Source organism: Phaethon lepturus, unplaced genomic scaffold, assembly GCF_000687285.1.
Source record: "Phaethon lepturus isolate BGI_N335 unplaced genomic scaffold, ASM68728v1 scaffold7576, whole genome shotgun sequence".
Classification (NCBI taxonomy): domain Eukaryota; kingdom Metazoa; phylum Chordata; class Aves; order Phaethontiformes; family Phaethontidae; genus Phaethon; species Phaethon lepturus.
The window spans coordinates 10,644-34,414 of NW_010546853.1; the positions used below are offsets into that span (position 1 = coordinate 10,644).

Sequence of the window (23,771 nt, forward strand, 5' to 3'; positions counted from 1 at the left end):
ACACCATCTCTGAAGTCATGACAGTGCATGGTAACTTATATGAGTTGTATGATAAGAAGCTGTCAGCGTTTAATGTGTTTTTCCAGATAACCCACCCAAACTAACATCTCTTTTCAATATTTTTCAGAGCAGCAGTTATCTGTTAGTGACAGACTTGAATCATTTTATACCTTCTTTCTAAGCTCTTTGCCACTGAGTCTCACTGTCAGCAGCACTTTGGGTTGTCTGAGGTCTGAGGAGGAAAAGCTTTCTTACCTAACTGAGCTGCTGCCAGCATCGAGGTCCTGTGCTGTCACTGCACCTATAATGGTCCCCACAGGCGTATCCTCATAAACCTCCATTGTGTACACAGGCTTGCTGAAAACTGGAGGTTCATCCATGTCCAACACATTTATCTTCACAGTGGCAGTATCTTTGAATGGACCCACCGAGTGAAAACGATGGTCAAGATGGAGATTGGAGGCCTCAACTTTAAAGGTGTATGCCTTTTTTGTTTCAAAGTCTAACGGCTGTAGAAAGAACAAAAGTAAAACATCAGATTTGAATAAAAATTAATCATTGCAAAATCATTTTGGTAGGATTAATCTGACATAACTTAAGGCACCTTTGGTGTAAACTTCACTCGTTAGCCAATCATCTTAAGCTTGTTTTGCAGTTCATCTCATGCTAAAGTGGTTTCTGAAATAGGCCAGATGAATGGAAATGACTGTTTCTCCACATAAAAAAAATCAGGATGACTGGCATGGATGTAAACAGTTACACTGTAGATGTCTGAAGGTAAATGAGTGAGATTCATGTCCTGCAAATGAGCTATGTGCAGGTTAGCCAGAGATTTGCATTCACAGCTCCTATATGCACAGGCAATCAAGTGTCCCTAGCTGATCCAGTTCCTTAAACAGAAGATTTCCTTTTCTTTTAGCGGGGAAAGCTTTCAGTGGACCATGACAATGATGGAAATGAGCCCAAAGGAGAACTCTGATATATACCAATGGGTCAAACCAAACCTCACCTATGGCTTGGAATGTGAATTCAAACTTGATTTGAACCAAGTTTTTCCTGTAAAATGCCTATCTTAGCTGTGGACTGCTATTCATGCCATATATTTGAGCCACATGTATATTGAAAAATGCAGATTTTGACTCTGTCTTATGATCCTAGGTGTAATCCATAAGGTCTTGAAAATGGCATAGCAGCTTTTGTGTACCTGTGTGTGTTTTTGATGGAAATGCATCCTGCAATCAGGTTATTTTGGTGTGGATTTCTGTCAATGTACATCAATACATAGGTGCCTTTGTTTTTAGAAAAGTAACAAACTCAAAAACCTTAATGCAGTCTTATTTAGTTGAAAAGACACAGGACGTTTATTTTCAGTTAAGACGTTTAGATGCATTTGCTTTCATGTTGTTTTTAACCTGACAGTCTTTTCCTGACGTCTGGGTAACACTGGCACCTAGTGGTGTCTCTCAATAATTGTCAAGTTGGAAATTTTCTAACGGGAAAGGATATGCTATCTGAAGAAGAGAGCAGGATCACAAGTATATGAGCAAGAATATTTCAATGCTGTTATGTTTTTTACCTCCAGACATCATTACTGCAGTGTTTCCAGCCATTTGTCACAGCTAGGATAGATTTAAATTCTGCCATTTTCTGTCCTTATCACAACAGGACATAATTGGCCAGATGACTGGCTGGTGTAAATTGTAGTAGCTCCATTAAAATCAGTTGGGTTACCTTGACTTGTATTAGCTGCACAGCTAGAATAATGATTTTAAAACCTTATGAAAGACTTTATAATTTTAGTAGACTAGATGGTCAGCTTTTTCTGAGCTGGGGATTTAAAATTAGCCATCCAAGTCTATATGCCATGGAAATAATCAGGCTTGAAAGCCAAGTACTACTAACCAACCCACTACCACATGCGACCGTCCTCTTACAGACAAAATTCCCAGCAAAAGCCAGTATCAGTTGCACCTTTATGACTGGACTGATAAAAAGAAGGAGAAACTAAAGCTAAGAAGAAACAGACAAAATTAATTATGGAAGGTCTTGTTCCCCAGTGGTGAAACCCTAAGCTGTTGCCTTCACTACAAATAGATATGCTGCTTCATTATCTAAATTGTTGTTATATTGTCTTTTCAGTTTCTGTGGAGGCAGGACTCCAGCTGGGGTCTCACCAGAGTGGAGTAGAGGGACAGAATCACCTCCCTCGACCTGCTGGCCACACTGCTTTGGATGAAGCCCAGGAAACGGTTGGCCTTCTGGGCTGCCAATGCACATTGCCAGGTTGTGTTGAGCTTCTCATCAACCAACACCCCCGAGTCCTTCTCAGCAGGGCTGCTCTCAATCCTTTCATCCCCCAGCCTGTATTTGTACTTGGGATTGTCCTCATCCTGCCTTCTCTGTCCTTGTATGGGTCTGATGATAAACACAGTTAGAGGCTAAACAATATGTGGCCAGTACAAAGCACCGATGGCATTCAAAATAAGAGACAGGCTGAAAGTGATGAGCCATTGTCAGAAAAAGCAAATAGTGACAGACTCCCACAAAATAGCAGAATTTAGACTTTTAATATACGTGAGGCTAAACTGCAGCTGAAACATCTGCGGAAAGATGGGATATGTTGCAAATGGTAAACCTAGGATTTAATTTCAAAAAGAAAAATATTTTGTACAATATATATCACACAGCAAAAGAGTGTGATTTTAAGGTATTGTGTTTATGGGGAGTCCATGCTACAATATCCTCATCAGTTCTGGTCTTTCCAGTTTTGAACAGCTGAGCCATAATACATAGCTATTGACAGTCTCAAATTTTGGCATTTGTCTGGTATGCCCAGAGTTTGCCTGAAAACAGAAGAATTGAATATCTGCTGAGCTCTCAGGCAAAACTTTTTGGATTTTTAGTTTTAAAGATGTTAAAATAACATTTCTTTGTGTTTCCTTTTTTAGCAGGTATCACTAAAATCTGTGAAGGAAATGAGTGACCCACAATATTTTAGCTGCCTTTTGGTTTTTTAAACATATTCTGTTGTTATATAATAAATGTCTGACAGTACTCAGTCCTGTTTCCATTTAAAATCTGGAATACTGGTAAGGGTACAAACATTGCAGATTGTGTGAATCTTACAGAAAAATACTGTAAGATTATCAAAACCTCTTTCAGTTAATCACATTTTAATGGAATGACTTCATAGAGGCTTTTTTTTTAAAGAACCAATAGAAATATTTATTCCTTATATAAAAATAATTCTATTCAGAAAGATAGGTTTGAATAAGACTATTATTTTACAAAAGTTACGAGTTTTTGCACAGTAAACAGAATTTTTGCTAATATTAAGCTTATTAACTGTGAACTATTCAACCATTAGAAGAGTATTCCTAATTGATATTCTAAGTACTAGTGACAGAATAGATGTATTTGGCCCCCCTACTGGTTCTTATCTGCCTTTTCCCGTGTTGTGGTTACAAGCTGCTCTATACTGTTGCATAGTAAAGCACTATCAGCATATACACAGCTGTGTACAGCAAAGGCATTCTACAAATCCCAAAATCAAATAACACATACTGACAAATCACTTTATCTTGCAGCTCTGGAAGTACCATGAATGGATTTATTTAGTACGACTAGGAAAGCACCCAAACATCTCTGTGGGTTTTTTTAAATTTATTTAGAAATAAATATATTTTTAAATATTGCTGTTTCCCAGATTCAAGGTAGAAGAAATGCTACTATACAGATGTATCCATATCTAAATTTATGTATTAGATAGATAGATGGAGGGGGGGGAGAGAGAAAATTAAAGAATGGAAAGCAAAAAAAATAGGCTGAAAGACATAATGAATTCTGACGAGAAGCACAGCAAGGGTGGGAAAAGAACTCTCCTGTCAGTTTACTCCGCTTCACAAAGAGGCAGGACCAGAAACTCCAGAAATTTCTGCTTTTTATCCACACATATACCACAGGATCATTTGTGATACAGGCTTTCATGATCCACAGCTACAATGATGGAAAGTCATATTTTGGGATGAGACTGTAAGCCCCGGGACCTATGGATAATTACGGACAGTAGCACTGGGTTGAGTGGATCCACATATTCACTTAGGCTTGTCTTCATACTAGCATCGTGAAATTGTGTCGAGTGCGCCTCTCTCAAAATCTGGCAATGCTTTCCCCTTGAATATGGGTTGAACGTATATATATTTTGTGAAATACTGCCATCAGTCTATTTGCTGTACATTGACACATTTCAGTAACAACACTTCTGCAGTGGATTTTAAATAGCATAAGGAAATAATTGGTATTGGTTGGTTTATTACAGCAAGCTCAGAATCAGCCAGGAACATTCATTAATTACAGAGTTGAGAATGCACAGTAAAAAAATGAAGTCTGTGGGCCAAATCTATTTGACCAAATCTGAAACGAGTGTTTCAAGATTTGATGGGAAGTGGGCGAAATATATGTATGTTCTGGATCTGGAGAAGGGGAGAAGCTGACCAATGTCAGGGGTTCAGCTGTTTGCTGTTCTCAAAGAATCTTACCCTTTTCTGCAGGTGCCTTTCACTGTTCCAGGAAAAAACAAACCCAACAGCTGTATCTGCAAACTGCAGAGACTGAAGGTCTTCCCTTCCTCACTCTTCCCATCATTCTTCTCTGCGTCTGCCATGGTCTTTATGGTTGTATCATCTGCACCCAGGACACCTCTTTCTGCCTGCACGGAAGGACTTAATATTGCCTGCCTTTCCTCAAAACGCAAAACTATCCATCACATTCCCCACTCACACAAACCCATGAGTTATGACTATAGGCAGACAGTGCCTATGCACATACATCCCTGCCGAGGGTATTCCCTGTCTCTGGAGAATGAAGGGGTGGCGTGAGCAGTCCATACAGTCTTGGTAGTAAAGCAAGCAGGAGCAGTAATGCAACTCTGGCCGAGGGATGCCAGGAGTCTGCCTTATGCTCACTGTTGGGGTGTGCAGATGCTATCAGACCGCTCTTACATTCCAGCAATGCCCCAGCACTACAGACGTGGGCTGTCCCATGAGCAAGTCAGCAGTCAAACTTTTACTTGCTGCCTCCAGTTAAAGGCTTTTTAAAAGTGGCCCCCAGGGTTACAAGGAAGCATACACTCTGGATACCCCCCTGCCACTAACTGGGTCTGTCCCCCCATTTTCTGTTATTTTATCGTCACTGAAGTTACTGTTTCTCATCAGGCAGTGCTATGTCCTCCCTGACACGCTATGATTTCATGGCTATAGCTTTGTCACCTGATCAGTTAACAGTGGTACACGGCTTACAAAATGTAGGATGCAGAAGCTCCCTGAGCTTCCAGTGACCCACATGGAGAAGCTCACCCAGCATATTGCAACAGTGTAGGATCATACCAGGTGAAGCCTAGAGTCCGTTTTTTCCCTGGGTTTTAATGATGCTCTGCCCAAATTAATAAAATAATGTCTGAGCCAGACACAGTGCTTGAACCCTGCTCAATTTCTGGATTAGCTCATGCTGAGCCAATTAAGAGGCTTCTCACACAATGTGCTTATCCTATAAACTCATCCTTAGTTTAATAAATTTAGTGCCAACTGTTCAGTGAAGCTTGTTTTCCTTTTCTGTGGGGTTAGGTCATTGAAGATTTCTTATCAGTTTCAATAAAATCGGGAACTTGCCTGGGGATGACACACTTTCCCTCCATACCTGGGAGTACTACTCTGTGCCCCACTTGAGGCCACACTCTGGTACAAAGGAGATGGTCCCTTCTGTCACCCTGCTTCTTGTAGCTTACACTCGCTGTAGTTTGCCAAAGCAAACTATATTTACCATGTAAATATAAAAGCCAATAAACACTGTATTAAATAGCACCAGACAAGGGAAGAAATTAGTCATACTATTCCTGTTACAGTAATATTTCTTACTCTTATAGTGAACTGTATGCAGCACGATCCTAAAGCCAGACATTTTCCCCTCTTTTTACTGATACTGTTTTCCCCCTTTTTTTTTGAGAGAGGAAGCTATTACAGTACTAACCACACAGTGGTGCTAAAAGGCACTTGGATGATTTCTTTAGCAGAATATAAGAAAAGCTATTCCATTTTTAATATATGTAACTAACACAAGAGTAGTAGTAATCAAGCTTACATTGGATCATAGCATGAAAATAAATTAGCTACCAAACCAGATGATTTAAGATGTGCACCTCATCCAGTTGTAGCTGTTTGTGCCCATTTAGTGTCTGAGAAACAGAGCATGGCCCTTTGCCTCTGCCAGTATGATCAACATGCTGAAAAGCACAGTTTGGCTCATGCAATTACTTATCATCAAATGTAATTTCCACCAAAAATAAACGTAGTCTGGGAAGACTTCATTTTTCTCAATTTTTATATAGAAATGTCTCCATGTGCTTTTGCATAACAACAGAACAAAACACCATCTATGCAGTGACTGACAGTTTCTAGCTGCAAGAAAATTTTCAGGAAAAATAAAAGAAAACTTTATAAATGGTTTTGAAATGGCTCAGCGCTGAATTACTGCAGCCCTACAGCATCAGAATATGCTATGGCAGGAAAAAATGCAAACCTGTTTTTAAAGCACATGGCAATTTTTATTAGTGGCTTTGACTGTGTTTTATTTATAAATCATAATTGAAAGTGTCAGTCCTATTCATTCACCAGCTTTGATTTAAAGAAGGACTTAAAGTTATAACTAAGTTAAATATTTACATAATACCACAATTCAAATCAATGTTTTGAACACCGTGCAATGTGAAATTGCTTCTGTGCAGTCAGATGAATAGTGCTGTTGCAGGCTTGTACAGTGCAGGTAGCATGCATTATAATAGGTGACTACAGAATTGTGAATGTCCAGCACTTCTGAATATCTGAAAACTGCAATCCAGGAAAACATTTTTGTATTATTACAGGTGTAGAGGATATGAAAAGACAGTATCTTTAAGAATCTAGATTGCTCTTGTTTAACCTGGGATGCAGTGATGAATTTAAGTGGATAGGTTTTGGATGATTCCAAAATGTCTTAAAACACTTGGATTATTTAAAGCTTAGTGAATGGGACCTTTTCACTGAGAAAAGTTTTGTGAAGGGCAATGTGTAGGGTCTGTATAAAGGCATTCTTTGCACATTGGGTTTATCTTCTGTCCACACTCCTGCATAGAACAGAGCTGGCATTCCCTGACCTTCACAGCCTGTCGCTGTCCCTAGGCTCACTGCGATGAAGAAGATTAAGAAAGGATTAGGATTAAATTTTTTTCCCCTCCTGTTCAGTGACAGAGATCTGTCATTTACATTAAGGAACATCAAACGATGTTCTGCTATTGTAAAAGTGCCCTAAAATTTCAGATATGCCATATCTTGTTACTGAAAAGACTAAATACATGCTGTAAAATATAATAACCAACTCTGAAGTATCTGGATATAGAATTAGTTGTGCAATTTTTTTTTTTTTAATTATTGTTCAATTAGATATTATATGATTGTCCATATAGCAGTCTCAAAAGTGGCCAGGCATTTTGCCTGTGCTGGTCCTCAGTTAACTGCATCAGCCAAATTCATATGTGGATGCTCCTCATCAGTAACAAATACTATATGCATGTTGTTTGAATCTGCATTGCCAATTTGAATGTTTTGCCTATACAGTCATATACGTACACTAAACCATAAGTATGGAAAAATTCCACTGCTGTGTATAAAAACAAACAGCACAGCTGAGGCTTAGGACTAATCCAGGGAAAACTGAATCTTATCAAAATCCTGAATCCTACCAAAAAACTAATCTTGATGCTCAAACATTTATTTTTCAATGGTTCCCACTCATTGCCGTTTCCGACTGGCAGTGCATACGGAGGGGCATGCAGCTGCTTAGCCTGACAGTTCCAGATGGAGCTATTTTTGAGTCATCTGTATAGAGGGAAAAAGGTGATCAGAATGATTTTAAAAATGAGAAAAAATTGAAACAAAGTTTACACATTCACATAAGGAGGAAGAAATACATTCAAACTTTTAGTCAAAGAAGAAGGACATGCAAAGAGTTTGTGCCTCGTTGATAAATTACTTCATGTGGGCATCATAACTTCTATTTTATCTCACTAAAACCAGCAGAAGAGTGACTTGACATCATCTGGTCCTTAAGGGCACCCATGGATAATGTACTATTTCCTGGGCCAAAGATGTTGAAGGCAGGAATTTTGTTGTTAGATCCATGGTTAGAGCTGGGAGAAATTTAAGTACCTAAATTCTAAGTTTTATTGGAACTAAAGCATCTCTTTTCCTAAACCTTGTGTTAATACATGTGTCCAGAACTCTTTTCTTTCCAGACCCTTGTGAAGTGGTCAGTTCATAGATGTATTTATTTTTTAAAAAATTACACCTGCAAGCATAAGCTATCTATAAAACATAACTTGGTCTTTCAAAATGAGCTGGTGGTTCAGATTTCTTTCTACTAAATAAGTTAATCATTCGCGTACATGCACATGTACATGTACAAGCCTGGGCTGAGAAGACAACCATTGGTCAAAATGTGACTGTCCCTGTTTTTGATCTCTCCTACTGAGTGCTTTAATCACTAAATTCCAAATAACACTTATCCATTCCATCTTCAAAATTCATAAATTCAGTAATCTTGAACTTATTCTAGTACGCTAAAGCAATATCAGCATCTGAGATGCAGTGTGCTCCCTTGCATGAATACCTGATAACCAGCTATCTGGGACACTGTTGGGAGACTAGAAGTAGGACATGTCAGTTTGCAACCACTTGGGACTCCTCTACCCCGAGTAAAAACTCTGTTCACCACAGTACTGTACAACAGTTTCATTATTAAAAGAACAAGTATAAAATAAAATTTTTCAAAATAAAATACTTACAAGTGAAAATTAAATATATTATCTATCTCACACGTAAAATATAGCTCTTTCATTCTATGCTCTGAACTAGAGCATTTTTCATATGGTTTTAGGTGGAAAACTGCCCACAAAAGAGAAGTTATGTTTTCTAGACAGAGATAAGAATTACTTCCCTGCTATTAAAAACTTATATTATTTGTGAAGTCATACCTGATAATATATGAAATGAAACACTAAACTCCAATTTCTTTTAAAACTAAGATTATAAGCAGTGATTGTAATAAAGTTACAAATTACTGTGTGTTACTTATGAGGTATAATTGCACAATACTTAATTCTCTACCTAGTTTCTCACTTGAGCCATAGCTAAATATACCCCATTGGTGTCACATACCTTTTTCAGTTTGATGACTCCCTCCTGGGTGTTCTCATCTGTTGTGATGTCAAACAAATTTCCTCCGTCTCCTGGAACTATGTTGTACTCAATTTCTGCGTTTTTCCCAAAATCAGGGTCCACAGCTCTGATCCTTCCAATAGCAGAACCAACATGGGAGGACTCAGGTACTTTTAAATGGAAGATACCTGTGACAAAGTGGTAGACAGTTAATCTTGGGATTTCTTGATAATTAAGATAGTATGTCTGATTAAAACCATGGAACCTGTGCAAAAAAACAGACTTAAATCATCCAATTATAATGAAGATATCAAAACAAAGAAAAAAGGATTAGAAACAGATATGCAAGTTTTACCCACTGAATGTACTAATTTCCTATAGTTTCTATATTTGGTCCAGTGTAACTGTAAGGGACTTAGCATCTCTATCTCTTGAGTTATTTATCTGTACCTCTATATTGAATTTTACCCATATGATTGACTCTTTTGAATTAAATTGTACTTGTAGTCAGTACATGTTTAGAAGCACTTTCCTCCTTCTATGTTTAACAGGTTTTAGTATCTGACTTTGTATTTTGTTTGAAAAAATATATCTATACATTTTACAGTAATTGAAAGGAAAAAATCGGTGGAAAAAGGATTTCCACCCATTTCTGTAATATCCAATATTGTAATTACATGTACAACTCCTTGTGGGGAGATACTGTGTGCACATAAGCCACCAGAGGGTGCTCTTATTAAAATTTCAGTGCTAGTCACACATTTTTAGGTCTGCACGCTTTTATTTACTATTAGCGGTAATAAAAGTAAAAAAAAAAAAAAAAAACCCACAAGAAAATTACACACTTTTAAAATAAGCATTACTACTGATATGTGAAGACAAAATGGTTTCATTCAGGGAAACAGCTATGTTGAAAAATGCTAGACATAATAGCTAAAAGAGCTAAATGAAAAAGTCCAAAGTACTTTGAGTCAGCCTTGACTTTAATGACACCAGTAGCAGCAGGGCTTAGTTTATAACACTGTGCTGACTGCACTGCTGCTGAAGCGCCTGCGGTTCCTGTCCAGCTGTACCTCTGGCCGCAGTTGTCACTTCGCACAGCTGCCGGTGAACACCACCATGGCGAGCGCTTCTAGCGGGCAGGTAGCGCTCGCCTTTGCTGTCAAAAGCACCAGCAGCTTTTGGAGCTGATTTCAGCGGGCCCAAGGATGTTTGATTTGCTTCACCCTGGCTCTCTGCGAAGCTAGCGTTTGCTTTGCCCTGTCATTTCGTTCTCCCGGGTCGTCCTCCAACAGCTCTCGCAGAGCAGTGCCTTCAGCGCGGGAACGCACCAGCGGTGGCCTTCTCTGTGCCTCTACATGTGAACACGTAGGAGGAAATTTACACCTCTTTTTCAACAGTGTAGCAGGACAGGCATCTGTGAGTAGTGGGAGGCATATTAGGGGAACGTCTCAGAGATTTCTGCCTGGTAGTGGTTCAGTCACACTTCCCAAATTAAGGCTCTGAGAAGTTGTGTGTCACGTAACAGCAGGATAGGTGACTCTGGCATCCAGCTGCTGAATTAAACAGCAGACGCTGTTCCCTGTCATTATCTTCTTACAAAGCATGCTGTGTCAGCTTTTTCAACTTTACAATATTTCCAGGTGAGGAAAAAATGACATCGGCACAGCTGGATTAGGAGCAAACCTATTCTTTTGTGAGCTAGTAGTCTGGGCTATGGTACCTATATGATTGTCTGATTGCCTCTGAAAAAATGTGTTTTGCCTGCTTCCTCCCCCTGTCTATCGGTATGCAAAGTATACCTGATGGCAAAATTTGCTTTGTTTGTTTGAGAAAATCCCTGTAAGTAAAGTCTGTTTGTGTCAGCAAACGTCCACATTGGGACATTACCAGGTGTGGCTTTGTAGTACTCATTGACTGAGCTAGTAAAGGTTTAATTATCATTTCCCTATGTTTTTCCAAGGGAACATTCTAAAGCAACCTTCCCTCTTCTTTTTCCAAGGGAATGTACTAAAGGAAGCTTTACTACTAATTTTAACAGCTGGAAAGGAGCACTATGACACAAAATATTATCAAGACAGGAGTTGCCTCAGCTATTTCTTAGTGTACTTTAATGACTCTGAGTAAAGAATAAAATTTTAATTTTATTGTGCAGGAGACAATCACAAATCCTCCTATTATCTACTGTCACTTACAAATATGTCTATTCCTCGGTCTCTGCTATGCAAGTTATTCCAAAGAAGTGGAAGAAAAGGGCTCTAAAAGGGCTTTGTCTACATTTGAATATTATACCACATTTACACAAAATAGCTCTGGCCCTGATGCCCAGGTCTTTTACAGACACACTGGATGACAGAAATCATTGCTCCAGTGTTTGCTCTTTACAGCCACAATTTTGGTGAACGTGAAATATAAGACCATATGATAACGGATTTTTCCTTCTTTGCCTAGTTGATCTATTCTTAGTGAACTGAAGAGCACCCAGATTCATTAAAACAAACATTTCTCTATAAAATATGGCACTCGGCTGTAAAGCGTATGGGACTCAGATGGAGTCAAAGAAACACTACATTACTCATTTCAGATTGTTTAGGCTTTTATCAGTTATTTTCAATGACTTGGCATTTCATCACTTCCAGAAATTCAACAGCAATAAAGATGGGGTCATTCAGATTAATTTGGAACTCTGGAGTAATCTTCAGCTCTGCCAGAGTCAGATCTCTGAAGATGTAGTATGTAATTACAATGCCATCATCCTCCTGTAATAGTAGCTTCACAGCATATGGAAGCTGTTAATGGTGCTACTGTGACAACATACTTTCAGAATAAAATAAATTAAAACAAATAATGTGTATTGTTGCAAGCTCAGGGAAAAACTTCAAGATAATATAATGTACAGCCTGAAAACCTTCTTTTCCCAGCCTCCAGAAAACAGTCTTTGTAGAGAGGACATTTGAAATGATCAATACAGGCTGCACATAAAATGTAACAAAAAGACTGTTTTGTAGATTTTTATTTTTCTGTTTCTATATTACATTACTTCTTGCTGTGGACTCGCTGTGACAGTTTAACATTATTCAGTTTTTATTGTCCATTTTGCCTGTATACACTACTACCTCCATTTGCTATAGAGGTATATTGAAACCGGCCTGAGTAATAGACTTTTACTCCCAAAGGTCCTGAAAAACTTGTTCTCTGCAGCTTCAGGAATGATGGAAACAGCAGCTCAGACAAACTTATGCAGCAGCTGGTTATGCTGCTCAAACCATTCTGTTAAATTTTGTAGATTGTCTCGTGTGACTTCTCTGCCTACAAAAATCTTTTCTTCTACTTGCATAAATTTCTTTTAAAAATGCTTTCTAAGTTTGCTGCTGGCTTTTGTAAAAGATGAGTGATATGAGATGTACCAAAGGAGCAAGCCCTTACTTCCCTCAGAATGCACTATGAAACTGGAATCTGCAACTAGTTACCCTTTTGCTGATTTCAGTCATGTATATTGTATGCAAGTCAGAATATCTTCACGTATAGGAAAGCTAGTAGCAATGCATATTGCCTGGTCAAGATTTTTGCTCTGTTGTAAATGGAATTTTAAGGGAAAAAAAAATGTTATTTTTAAGGCCAAAATTCATGTGCCAGTTGACATGCTCAACTTATGCAGCTGTTCACACTTAAATTGTACTTAAAATTCAATCCAGAATGCAAAACTAGAGAAAGCTCAGAGGCTATGTAGCTTAGCATAAGCATGCAGGCATTCCCTTATAAAGCCTGCGCAGTCTGTATGTGACTTACAGTGTGAAATTTCCCTAGAGTTTCAGGTTGAGTAGCGTCAATGATGATAAAAATAAATGAGTGAGTGATGATGCTGTTGAAGCTTTTAGGCTGAAATGACTGATAGGGCTTATTACTCAGCCCCAAAGTGTTCAGGAAACTGAGGTGGAGGTGAGCTAACAACTCATACACACTGCCTCTGAGTTTCTAAAACAAAGATGGTTCCAAAGCACACAGCAGGAAGAAATCAGAGCTGAATAAGTGCCAGGTAATCAGTCATATTGACTGAAATTCAGCACACATTTACAGTTCTTTTGACAAGGTTAGATTAGTTTTAGTTTTTAAGGTTCAAAAGTCGTTCTGGGGTTTGATTTTTACTTACAAAGAGTTTTTTTCTTTGTTTGGTTTCTCCACACCTGCAGTTTACAGGTACACTATCATTTACCAAAAAGATTTTCAATTCTGATGAGAATAAGAAATGAAAACCATCATTACAGCTCATCAGCAAAACAACCATTAAGAAATAACCCAGGTTAGCATCTAAGGACTTAAGATAAATGCATAATGGCCTTCAACTAAACAGCTGTAAATGGTATTTGAGCTTTTTTCTAATCTGTCACCATACCTGCACTGTGTGTATGCAAGATTATCCTTTCCTGCTTTCTCTTTGTCTATACTTTTTAGTTCTGTTTGGCAGCTGCCAAAGTAATGCATTGCAGTTAGTCATGATAGCATGAATCTTAGAGGTAACAACATTGAAATAAAATTATTTCTTTCTCTTTGATCTAAATATTTAATGTTTTCTCAGGGAAAAAAAAAAGCAGACTATGTATATTATAATATTCTTGTTAGCTTAAATTACCAAAACATTTCAGTTTTTATCCTGGCCAGGTTATAAAGGCACTGATTTCTGTCTGTTTAGGAAGAATCCTAAGAAAGACAACAGTTCATATTTACTTGCTGGTCTTTTAACAGTAGTGTAATAGGTAAAAGAAAGGATGCTGTAAATACAAGCAGATACTCAGTATACTAAACCTGATGCATCAGCTACATCTCATCAGCCTAACAATTAGTGGCATCTGATGTACATGCTCTTAAAACTGGGAAGATGTGATTTAGCACAGCAGCAAGATATATTCGTGCCTCTCCTTGCAGTGGCTCTGTGCCCTGCAGGGGGCTGGGACCTTGTGTAGGGCAGAGGAAGGTCGGGCTTCATCACCATGTGCTCTGATGCAGGTCACACATGACCTGGCATAGGCTGGTAATGTCAGTTATGGCAAGGTTTCTTCCATCCTCAAACCCACTGCTCTGAGTTAGGGTTTATGGCCTCATTAGATATAGCATAACCATTCTTAAAAATTCCTGATTCTCTATTGTGGAGCCCAAAGTCCACACCTAGCAAGAGTTACATCTCCCCAGACTGCAGAGACCCCGGGTGTCCAAGGGTCCCCAGTTCTTCAAGGGAAAATGAGCAGAGGCAAAACCCCTTTTGAGTCTGATCCTGCTCAAGTTTAGGGTAATCCACATGACGGATCTTCCCCAGATCTGGCAGCTGCTGAGCCAGCACTCCATCAACCCCTCAGGTGAGCTAGCAGACTGAGTTTTTGAGGCCATCCTCTTTCTTCCTTCCCCGAAGGCAAAAGAAGTTTATCAGACATGGTATAATTTTTGTATACTGAAAAAAATTCAGTTTAACCATTTGCTGTTTTTTCCACTGATAAACTGTTGTCAGAAAGCTTTCTAAAAATAAACCTCCACATTGCATGTCAGAGACTAATTCCACAGAGCATAATATCCCCCTTGTTGGAGCAAGGGTTCAGGAAATGGGGAATGCCAGTTCATTTTCTGAGCTGAAGATATTCAGACCCTGTACTGGGTTTGCGTGGCAAGGTTTTGGTAGTGGGGGAGGCTGCAGGGATGGCTTCTTTGAGAAGCTGCTGGAAGCTTCCCCTATGTCCAATGGAGCCAATGCCAGTGAGCTCCAAGACAGACCTGCTGCTGGCCAAGGCCAAGCCCACCAACAACGATGGTAGCACCTCTGGGATAACATGGTTAAGAAGGGGAAAAAAAACCTGTGCAACAACAACTGCAGCAGGAGAGAGGAGTGAAAATTTGTGAGACAAACACCTCTGCAGACACCAAGGTCAGTGAAGAAGGAGGGGAAGGAGGTGCTCCAGGAGTAGAGAATCCCCTGCAGCCCCTGGTGAAGACCATGGTGAGGCCGGCTGTCCCCCTGCAGCCCATGGAGCTCCACGATGGAGCAGATAACCACCTGCAGCTTGTGGAGGACCCCATGCCAGAGCAGGTGGGTACCTGATGGAGGCTGTGACCTCGTGGGGGAAGCCCACACTGAAGCAGGTGTGCTAGCAGGATTTGTGACCCTCTGCAGGACCCACCCTGGAGCAGGTTCCTGAAGGATGGGACCCCATAGCAGGGACTCAGGCTGGAGCAGCTCGTGAAGAACTGCAGCCCCTGGGAAGGACCCACGTTGGAGAAGTTCATGGGGGACTGTCTCCTGTGGGAGGGACCCCAGGCTGGAGCAGAGCAGACTGTGAGGAGCCTCCCCTGAGGAGGAAGGAGCGGCAGAGACAGCGTGTGATGAACTGACCACAACCCCCATTCCCCGTCCCCCTGCGCTGCTCGGGGGGAGGAGGCGGAGAAAAATTGGGGGTGAAGTTGAGCCCAGGAAGAAGGGAGAGGTGGGGGGAAGGTGTTTTAAGATTTGGTCTTGTTTCTCATTATCCTACTCTGATTTGATTAGTAATAAATTAAATTAATTTCCCCAAGTCAAGTCTGTGTTGCCCATGAGGATAACTGCTGACTGATCTCTCCCCGCCCTTATCTTGACCCACAAGCTTCTCGTTATACTTTCTGTCCCCTGTCCAGTTGAGAAGGGGAGTGACAGAGTGGCTTTGGTGGGCACCTGACATCCAGCCAAGGTCAATCCACCACAGACCCACACCTTTTCTCTCCAAAAAATGTTGGGTGTAGCAAAGACAATAGAGAATATTCCGTTTAACAGCATAATGTAGAAATAATTCTAGAAGCAGTTGTCTGGAGCCACAGACACTCAGATGTGTGTGTCCTAATACTTAATCTTCTCCGAAGAATCTGAAGTTTTCTTTTGTATGGTGGCACAGTTTTACTAGGAGTAGAAGAAAATGCTCTTTTCTAGCACTTCCTCAAGTTTATAATTCAGGGGTTTTCCTAGATGAGATGGAGTAGAACTGTGAGAAGCTGAGGAGACCAAATCAAGTTCCTGAGTTATTAATGTATAAGAATGATCACAGCACTATCACTTTCCCTTCCATTGGTCGTGCTCTAAGGAAAAGTGGTGGCTAAATGGTCATCCGTGCAAAGTCTGACTTTGTGAATGTGTTCACGTGTTAGACAACATGCTTCCTGGATCTCTGAGGGCTTATGTGGAAAACCAGTTCTAGATTATCAGCTTCATTATATATAAAGCACTGTTCTGTTAGTATCCAGTCTAGATAGAAATTATTACAAAAAAAAAAGTCAGTTAAAAAAGACCAAAATAAAATGAGAATTATAATTTTGGGGGTATAGTTTAAAAGCTTGCATCAAATGTTTTTATGTAAGTTATATAGTGGTTATAAAGAATTATCAAGGTGTAACATGCCTTACGGATAGAAAAAGGATAGTTTTCAGGAGAAAATGCCTTTTTCAGAATCTCAGGCAGCATGTAATTGGCATTTATCAGGTAAGTCTATTGGTAATATTCTGGTGATCACACTGTCACCATGAAATAAATCAATACACTTATTCTCTTTATAAAATTTAAATTGCATGATATATGTGAAACGTTAACATGATAAAAAGTATATTGCTGAGGACGGGACACGGAGTTTGCAATGCTCTGCTTAACATCTCTGCTTCTTAAATGTCTTGTGGGAGCTTTTTCGCATTTTCTTTATTGCTCTGGCACAAAATATAATAACACAATCTTACTACAATTCATTCACTCTCAAGAATGTGGTCAAACCATTTACTTTAGGATCTAAGCCAAGTGCTCTAAATCATCTGTATTGGAATAATCATTTTTCTCTCCATTGACTAAGGAAATTAGGTCCCTATCTTTAGTCCTCTGAGTCACAACTAAATTGCATGCCTAAAATCACCTAAACAAAACATGCTCAACATCTGGATTACTCAGAAGAATCCCTGTGAATCTTTGATTTTCACATGTTCTTTGGGTACATTTTATGTAAATGTTTTTCCCCAAGATATATATTACTTCACCATGTTGGCACATACTGAAGCAGATTATTATTTGTAAAGATAAAAATGTGAAATCATCAAGTACAAGTGCATCATAGTTTACTGTTCTTTGTTTTAAGTTTTGGTTTACTGTATGCAGTTTCCTTAAAACACTTGTGATTTAGTTTGTGATATAGACCAAAAAGTAATGATACAACAGGATGGCAATTAGCCTCACAAATATAGTGTCTTATACTTTACAGCAAGGTTAATCAACTTAGCAAAAATGGTGTTTATGTCTTCCAATTTAAGTGTTTAAAGGTGTGATCTTTATATAAATACTCCTCCTTTTGCAATGAAATCTGTTGGTAGTGAGTACTTAATTATAGATCCTTCTCTTGAGAGCATTGGCAATCACATTTATAAGGTCAACAAATCTGCTGTGAAAGCCACTGAGAAAAAAATAATTGTCATGAATTTGAGAAAAAAACTTGAAGGAGTTCCTTTAGAAAACTTCTGCTATTTTCTTTTTATTTTTATAGCATGCTTTATGCAAAAATTCAACTAAACGTACTTTGGACTCAGCGAAGATAGTTTCAAAACTGCTTGGTATCTGCAGCTCCTATTGCTGTCAGTAGGAACCTTTGGATTGTTGCAAGCTCTTTTTGGGAATCCCATTCAACGCTCTTACAAAGAGCGCGGCACTCCTGAAAAATCTGACTACAACTGTGGTTGTTAGGTATTTCTGAAAATCATGAGCCTAAACTATTGTGATTATAATTAGACAATTAGATTATTACATATGGTCTGTTTCACGTCATGCTGCACTGCAGCCTCTGAAGTTTCAGAAGGTGAGCCCACCACAGTTGGAAGGGAAAAAAAGGCAGATGCTGCCAGAAAGGACAGGGAGGCAACAAGTGACACTGTAGCCTGTGAGTCACTTTGCAATCAGTTCTCAAGGCACTGCAAGGCAACCCCGTGTTTTTCAATCTGTAGCCCTAGCTACTCTTCAGTGTCAGAGGGTGGGTGGAGATGCATGGTGCTTTTAAGCCATCCCAAGGTTACTGTGGATAATTTCATGCATCCAACCTAAATACTCTCTGTGTTTTGAATGAATAATTTCTTCACCGCTCCCCACAGAAAACACCTTGGGGTGGAATGTAAGTCATGATTCCTGCCAAAGGTTGTTGGATTTCTATGAACTGTATTTTGTTTACACCTTCTATACAGAAGGTAGCAGATGTAAGATACAATTATGAATTATAATAATCTACTATGATGATAATGTGTTTAAAAATAATTGACCTATAAATCTTGCTGTTAATGATCAATTACCACATAAACCTGATCATAGGGGGAAAATGAATTGGATAAGTGCAGACTAACAACAGAATTTTATGACCAATAGATAATATTTAAGTTCTAACCACTATTGTGCTCATTTGTATTTCTTGGACTACCGCTTACTGTGCAATCAGAGCATTACATTTTACCTAGTGACAAATTACCTCTATTTTTCATTGGTTATGGAATAGTACCAAGAAATATCTATATTTGCTTTCACACTCTTCTTTGCAGCTGAGGGTTCAGTCTCTCTCAGTGTAGAACTCTAAAGGCATTTTTTTACATTCAATCAGGACTCCAAAGTGTCCTCTGAAAATAGCCTTTGCTAGTTATGTATTTGAGAAAGTTAAAAAACAATACAAGTGTAGCAGACATAAAATTTACTAAATATTTAGTGTTTTGAGAATCAATGGGAACTCTATTTCTCCCTGCAGGTTATTTCCCATTTTTTTTTCAAAATATTATGCTTCAGTTGTGTTTTATGTCATTGTTCAGTCTGAATCAAATGTTTCACTCTTCAAGATGCTTTATGATCAAGAACATGCAACAGTGACAGCTACCAAAAAAAAAGAAATTTCTAGGGAGCTTTTACTAAGACTGGGGGTAAATCAGCTCTTACTGAAAGTGCTTGAAGAATTCTGATGTGGAAAAGAATAAGAAAAAAGTAAGAGGAAGTTGGCATAAGTGTAAATCGAAATCTGTATAGATGTCGAATTTTATGTTAACTCACTAACTCCTTTATGTTGCACACATGAATAGTAACAGAAGCCTACTTAACTGTCAGGTGCTGTGACCCAAGGTGGGCTGCATGGCCCGGGTCGCAAAGCATAGGCTCAAAAAAGCTAAAACTGTGCAAAGAAATTTCATGTACCAGCTGTACTCTGCAGCGCAGAAGCTAGCCAGTATAGAATGCCCTATTTCCATGTTATTAAATTCTTTTACCCACACCAAAATAGGTCAGCTTCATGGAAAGTGACTGCACAGAATAGTTTCTGATCTGTACTAATTTCCCCAAATGCCCTGAATTTATCTGAGAAAGCTTTACTTGGTGTTCATCAGAACTGTGCCCAATGACTGTGCTAAGGCTAACAGTACGGATGATTTAAATGTTCAGGAACTTTCCCCAACACTCTCATGTCCTTCTTTAAGTCTTCAAAGCAAAATAAAATGAGCCACTGTATACCTTCTTCTAGTCTATGTAAAAATGTCTAAACCAGCACTGATTAAGTAGTGGTTTAGGGAAAAAAAAAAAAACAGAGGCTTTTTTATGACTAGCCGTCAAACATGTAGCTAACTCAGGTGGGTCAAAGAGAAACAGCAGGCAAGGGGCACTGAGCTGACCCTTGTGTAGTGTAGTGGCCAAACCAAGGCAGAGCTGTAAAGAGCTTATCTGGGATGGTGAAGACCAGTATAGCAAAATACGGAGAGACTCAGACCTGGGAGTGAACCAACAAAGGATAAATTGCTTTAGCAGTGTTATTACTGGGGATAAAAAAAAACACTTGGGGAGGAGAAGGAGGAGATGGACACACTGCAGTTATAAGATGAACATGAGATCAAGGATAAATTTGTGTCTCTTTTAGGAGAAGGGAGACAACAGTGCATGTTGAATGTAAGGATAGACAGGGTGAGGAGGAAAGAGAAGTCCAAGGAAGGCGGAGATGGAGATACAGATAGCAGTTGTGAGACTTGTAAGGAACCTGGATTAAAGAGGAGTTACCCTAAGTCCTCCTGTGATTCCCGTAAGAGCACTGTACAAAACTAGTCTGCTAGTATCTATTAACGTATGGATTTGGCTATTGTTTTGCTGGTGTTAAAGCTGTAGTTTAGTAACTCACTGAATTACCATCCAAAATTACAATGACCTCTGCATGGCTGCTGGTTTCATGATTGGCTTACAATTGCATGGGGCCTTTTCTGGAGCTTTTGCATTCCTGTCTTCCATCACTCCTTGAAATGGTTAGTTAAAATACATGTTCAACTCAAAAACAGAGTTTTAGTTTATCCAAAACTCACAGGTAAATGGAAATCAGACTTGATTAAGATTTGCTGACAATAAAAGATTTAAGCTTGGTTTGCAAAACCAAGCTGGTTCTTTTTCCCCTTTATGTCTTATGGCATAGTGGCTCAAAAATTTACAAAGATGGAGTAGACCAGGATTCAACCTTCCGCCCCTTTCTGATTCAAAGCAAGCTCTGACTCCGTCTCCCACCTAATCACTGCCTGCAGGCTAGTTTGCAAAAATCTGTCCACCTGTCCTGTGTAAGTATCTCCCATTTGGTATGAAATAATTAGTTGCTGGAACTGAATTAGGGCATCTTGTCTGCCAGGCAAATTCTTTAATCAATGAGAGAGAGACATGTTTTCATTCTGAGAGCCAATGAAGATACAAGTGCTGCATACAAAGCACAACAACTTTTAACAGGAGTACCAAGAGCAGCCATGCTTCCCTACCTAAATTGCAGTGGGTAGAATAACTTCCCAGAAAGTTGGGCAGACTTGTTAAAATACTTAATTAAGCACATCAGAGCTCTGAACCTTAATCCCAAGTAAGTTTTCTAGCAAATTGTCCAAGTAGGGAGGGAATAAATCTTGCTTGTTTTCTTTTTTTAATCAAAACCTCTGCTTTCATTATTTTGATTTTTTAGATTAGTGAACAGAATAATTTCTTAATCACACAGTCCTTTTCTGTAAATGTCTAATTTGCTTGTTGATGGAATCTGTGTTGTATTCTTCTGAAATCTTTAAAAGGAGATACCGTTACCCGAGGAACTTCTCTCTCATAGGCCACTCATCCAAAGCAGTGGGTTAAAAGATTTGTCTCTATCTCACATAGGCCAGAAGACCTTTTACTTTCACTCTGCATCTGACCCCAATTTTGCAATAAAATCTGAGCAAGACTGGTTCAAAGCCACATGAATGGAATTAGCCACATTCAGTTTACCGAGTGAATACAATTTACCTGCTTTTATATAGTAAAACCTATGCTAAATAGTATGTGCGCAATTTCTGTGATGTACCAAGCTTCCCAGAATATATAAATAAATAATTATTATAAGAGTTTTCAATCTACAGAGTTTGTATGCACAAGTATGTGTAGGCAGGCTTTTCCAAGTTCAGCACTTGGTTGTCTTTTCTTTCAAAATATTTCCACAGATTTTAGTACTTGAAAGTAAACTTATTAAAATGTGCTATGAACCAATAAATAATCGCTGAAAATAAAAGAGTAATAATATGTAAACTCTATTTCTAATATCATAATTGTGAAATAGATAATAAATCTATATAATAGATCATCCAGATAATCATACAAATAGCATGCAAAGGTTATATAATGAGGAGGAAAAAAAAAAACTAGCTCTCTTTATAAAGTTCTTTTTTACTTGCACTGAAATTCCTGAAATTACATCAATGAAAGACATTTTTTTCCGTTTTCTGAATTATCTGTTTTGTTGACTTTTCTGTTTAAGATTGTTGTATACTCTGCTGGCTCCAGTGGAGGATTTAATACATACTATGAAATGCATTGTACTGGCCACTCTTAAAATCCAAATCCGATTAGCTGCAAACTTCTACAGTATGGGTAGGCAGATGATGTGCAAGGTCCTAGGAATGATCCATCAACCTTGCTGTATTTAAGGTGTCGTTAGCAGAAAGAAGAATAGTTGCATTTCTGTTTCCAAGCATGTTAGCATTTCTGGAGATTTGCCATGCTCTTTTATGCAAACTAACTTGATGGATTTCACTGGGATGCTTCCGGAAAGACCAATGACAGCCAAAAACTGGTCCTTGCGATGTCTAGGTGTTGCTCTACAGCTGTCTGAACATTTTAAATGTGGTTGCCAACCCCCCATGAGATAATGGTTTCTGACCATCAGGCTGTTTTTAAAGCCAAGATTTACACAAGTAGACGAAATTCAACTGTTGTGTCTAAACCTTAATCAATTTTTCTTCTATTAAAAATAATTTTCAATCATTCCACTACAGTGTTGACCTCTCCTGTGAGTTGGAAATTATATGTTAAAACATAGCTTTAGCCAAATAGTTCTTTTGAATAAAAAAAGTAAATTAAAGGAGTGTCACTTTGAAAATACACACCTTAAAAATAAAACCAACTTATTGCTGACTTCATAAGACACTTGAGAATGGTCTCTTTTTTTGTTAATATCAGAATAAAAACTGTATTAATTTAAAAATTCAATTGTATTTCTTCTATATCAGGGCCTTATCCTGTAAAAGTATATTTTTGTCATATTAAAATAAAAAGACATACTATTCTTTTGACTAAAATGATTTGCATGTGCCTTTATTGCTCAGCATATAAGGATTTATTTTGCTAAATGGCTTTCACAGTCACTCTGTCATCAGTGAACAAAAGAAAGAGACAGGAGAAGTGAAGCACAATAACCTTACAAAATATGAATCAACCACTTCATTTAATTGGTTTGATTCCATAAAGTATAATTTATACCAACTAATTATACAGTTTTTGTCATTTAAATGTTGAAGTAAATAAAACCCATCCATCTTTTCTTGAAGTTTATTTTCAGAGTTGGAAACAAGCCACAGCTGTCCTTGCAGCTAGCTCAGACTGGTCTAACGTTTGATGCATTAAGGGTTAGCCCATTAGCTTCTAGGAAGGATGTGCTGAACTGTCTTTTACTTAACCAGCTATTGTGTACATGAGTAGCTGAGGGATAAAGGCCATCAGTTCCCTTCTGGACCAGGAGGCATGCCTACGGACAAATAGCTTTTATCCGCTCTTTTCTGTTCAGAGGCAATGTTGTGTTATACAAGATTTTCATTTAATTTCTTGAACATTATTGCTATGGTAGGAAAAATGCATTCTCTTCCAGTCTTTGCCTCATTTTTTTCTGGTTTTGACCAGAATCAAACTTTGCTATGAAATATTTATTTCAATATTCACAAAAAAATTCTATTTTTAACAATGAAACATGCACAATAATGCAGAAAGTCAGTGTACTAATGAAGAGTCAGGCAAGACATACATAAAACACTTTTGGAAATAAGTTTCTACTAATAAAATCATTCAGATTCATTTTTCCTGCTAGTTATAAAGAAAATATCAGTTTTCTGAAGTGTCTTGGTTGTCTGAAATGTGGGCCAACAGATACCTGTAGGTCAAACAACTCTGACAGAAATACATAATATTTAGAGGTTTCCCTACAGATTTTA

At 38.5% G+C, this 23,771-nt stretch overlaps 1 protein-coding gene across 1 annotated transcript in view; it reads right to left on the reverse strand.

Annotated features, from left to right (window-relative positions):
• Window positions 1-255: 255 nt before the first annotated feature.
• Window positions 256-23,771, reverse strand: part of LOC104622602 (cadherin-12-like) — a gene marked incomplete at its 3' end in the record, with an annotated part of 33,647 nt that continues 10,131 nt past the window's right edge. Inside the window, exons 3-4 of the mRNA XM_010289438.1 lie at window positions 9,246-9,433; window positions 256-509 (exon numbers count right to left, since the gene is read on the reverse strand). Of these exons, the coding sequence (XP_010287740.1) occupies window positions 256-509; window positions 9,246-9,433 (442 nt within the window). The remainder of the gene's footprint in view (window positions 510-9,245; window positions 9,434-23,771) is intronic.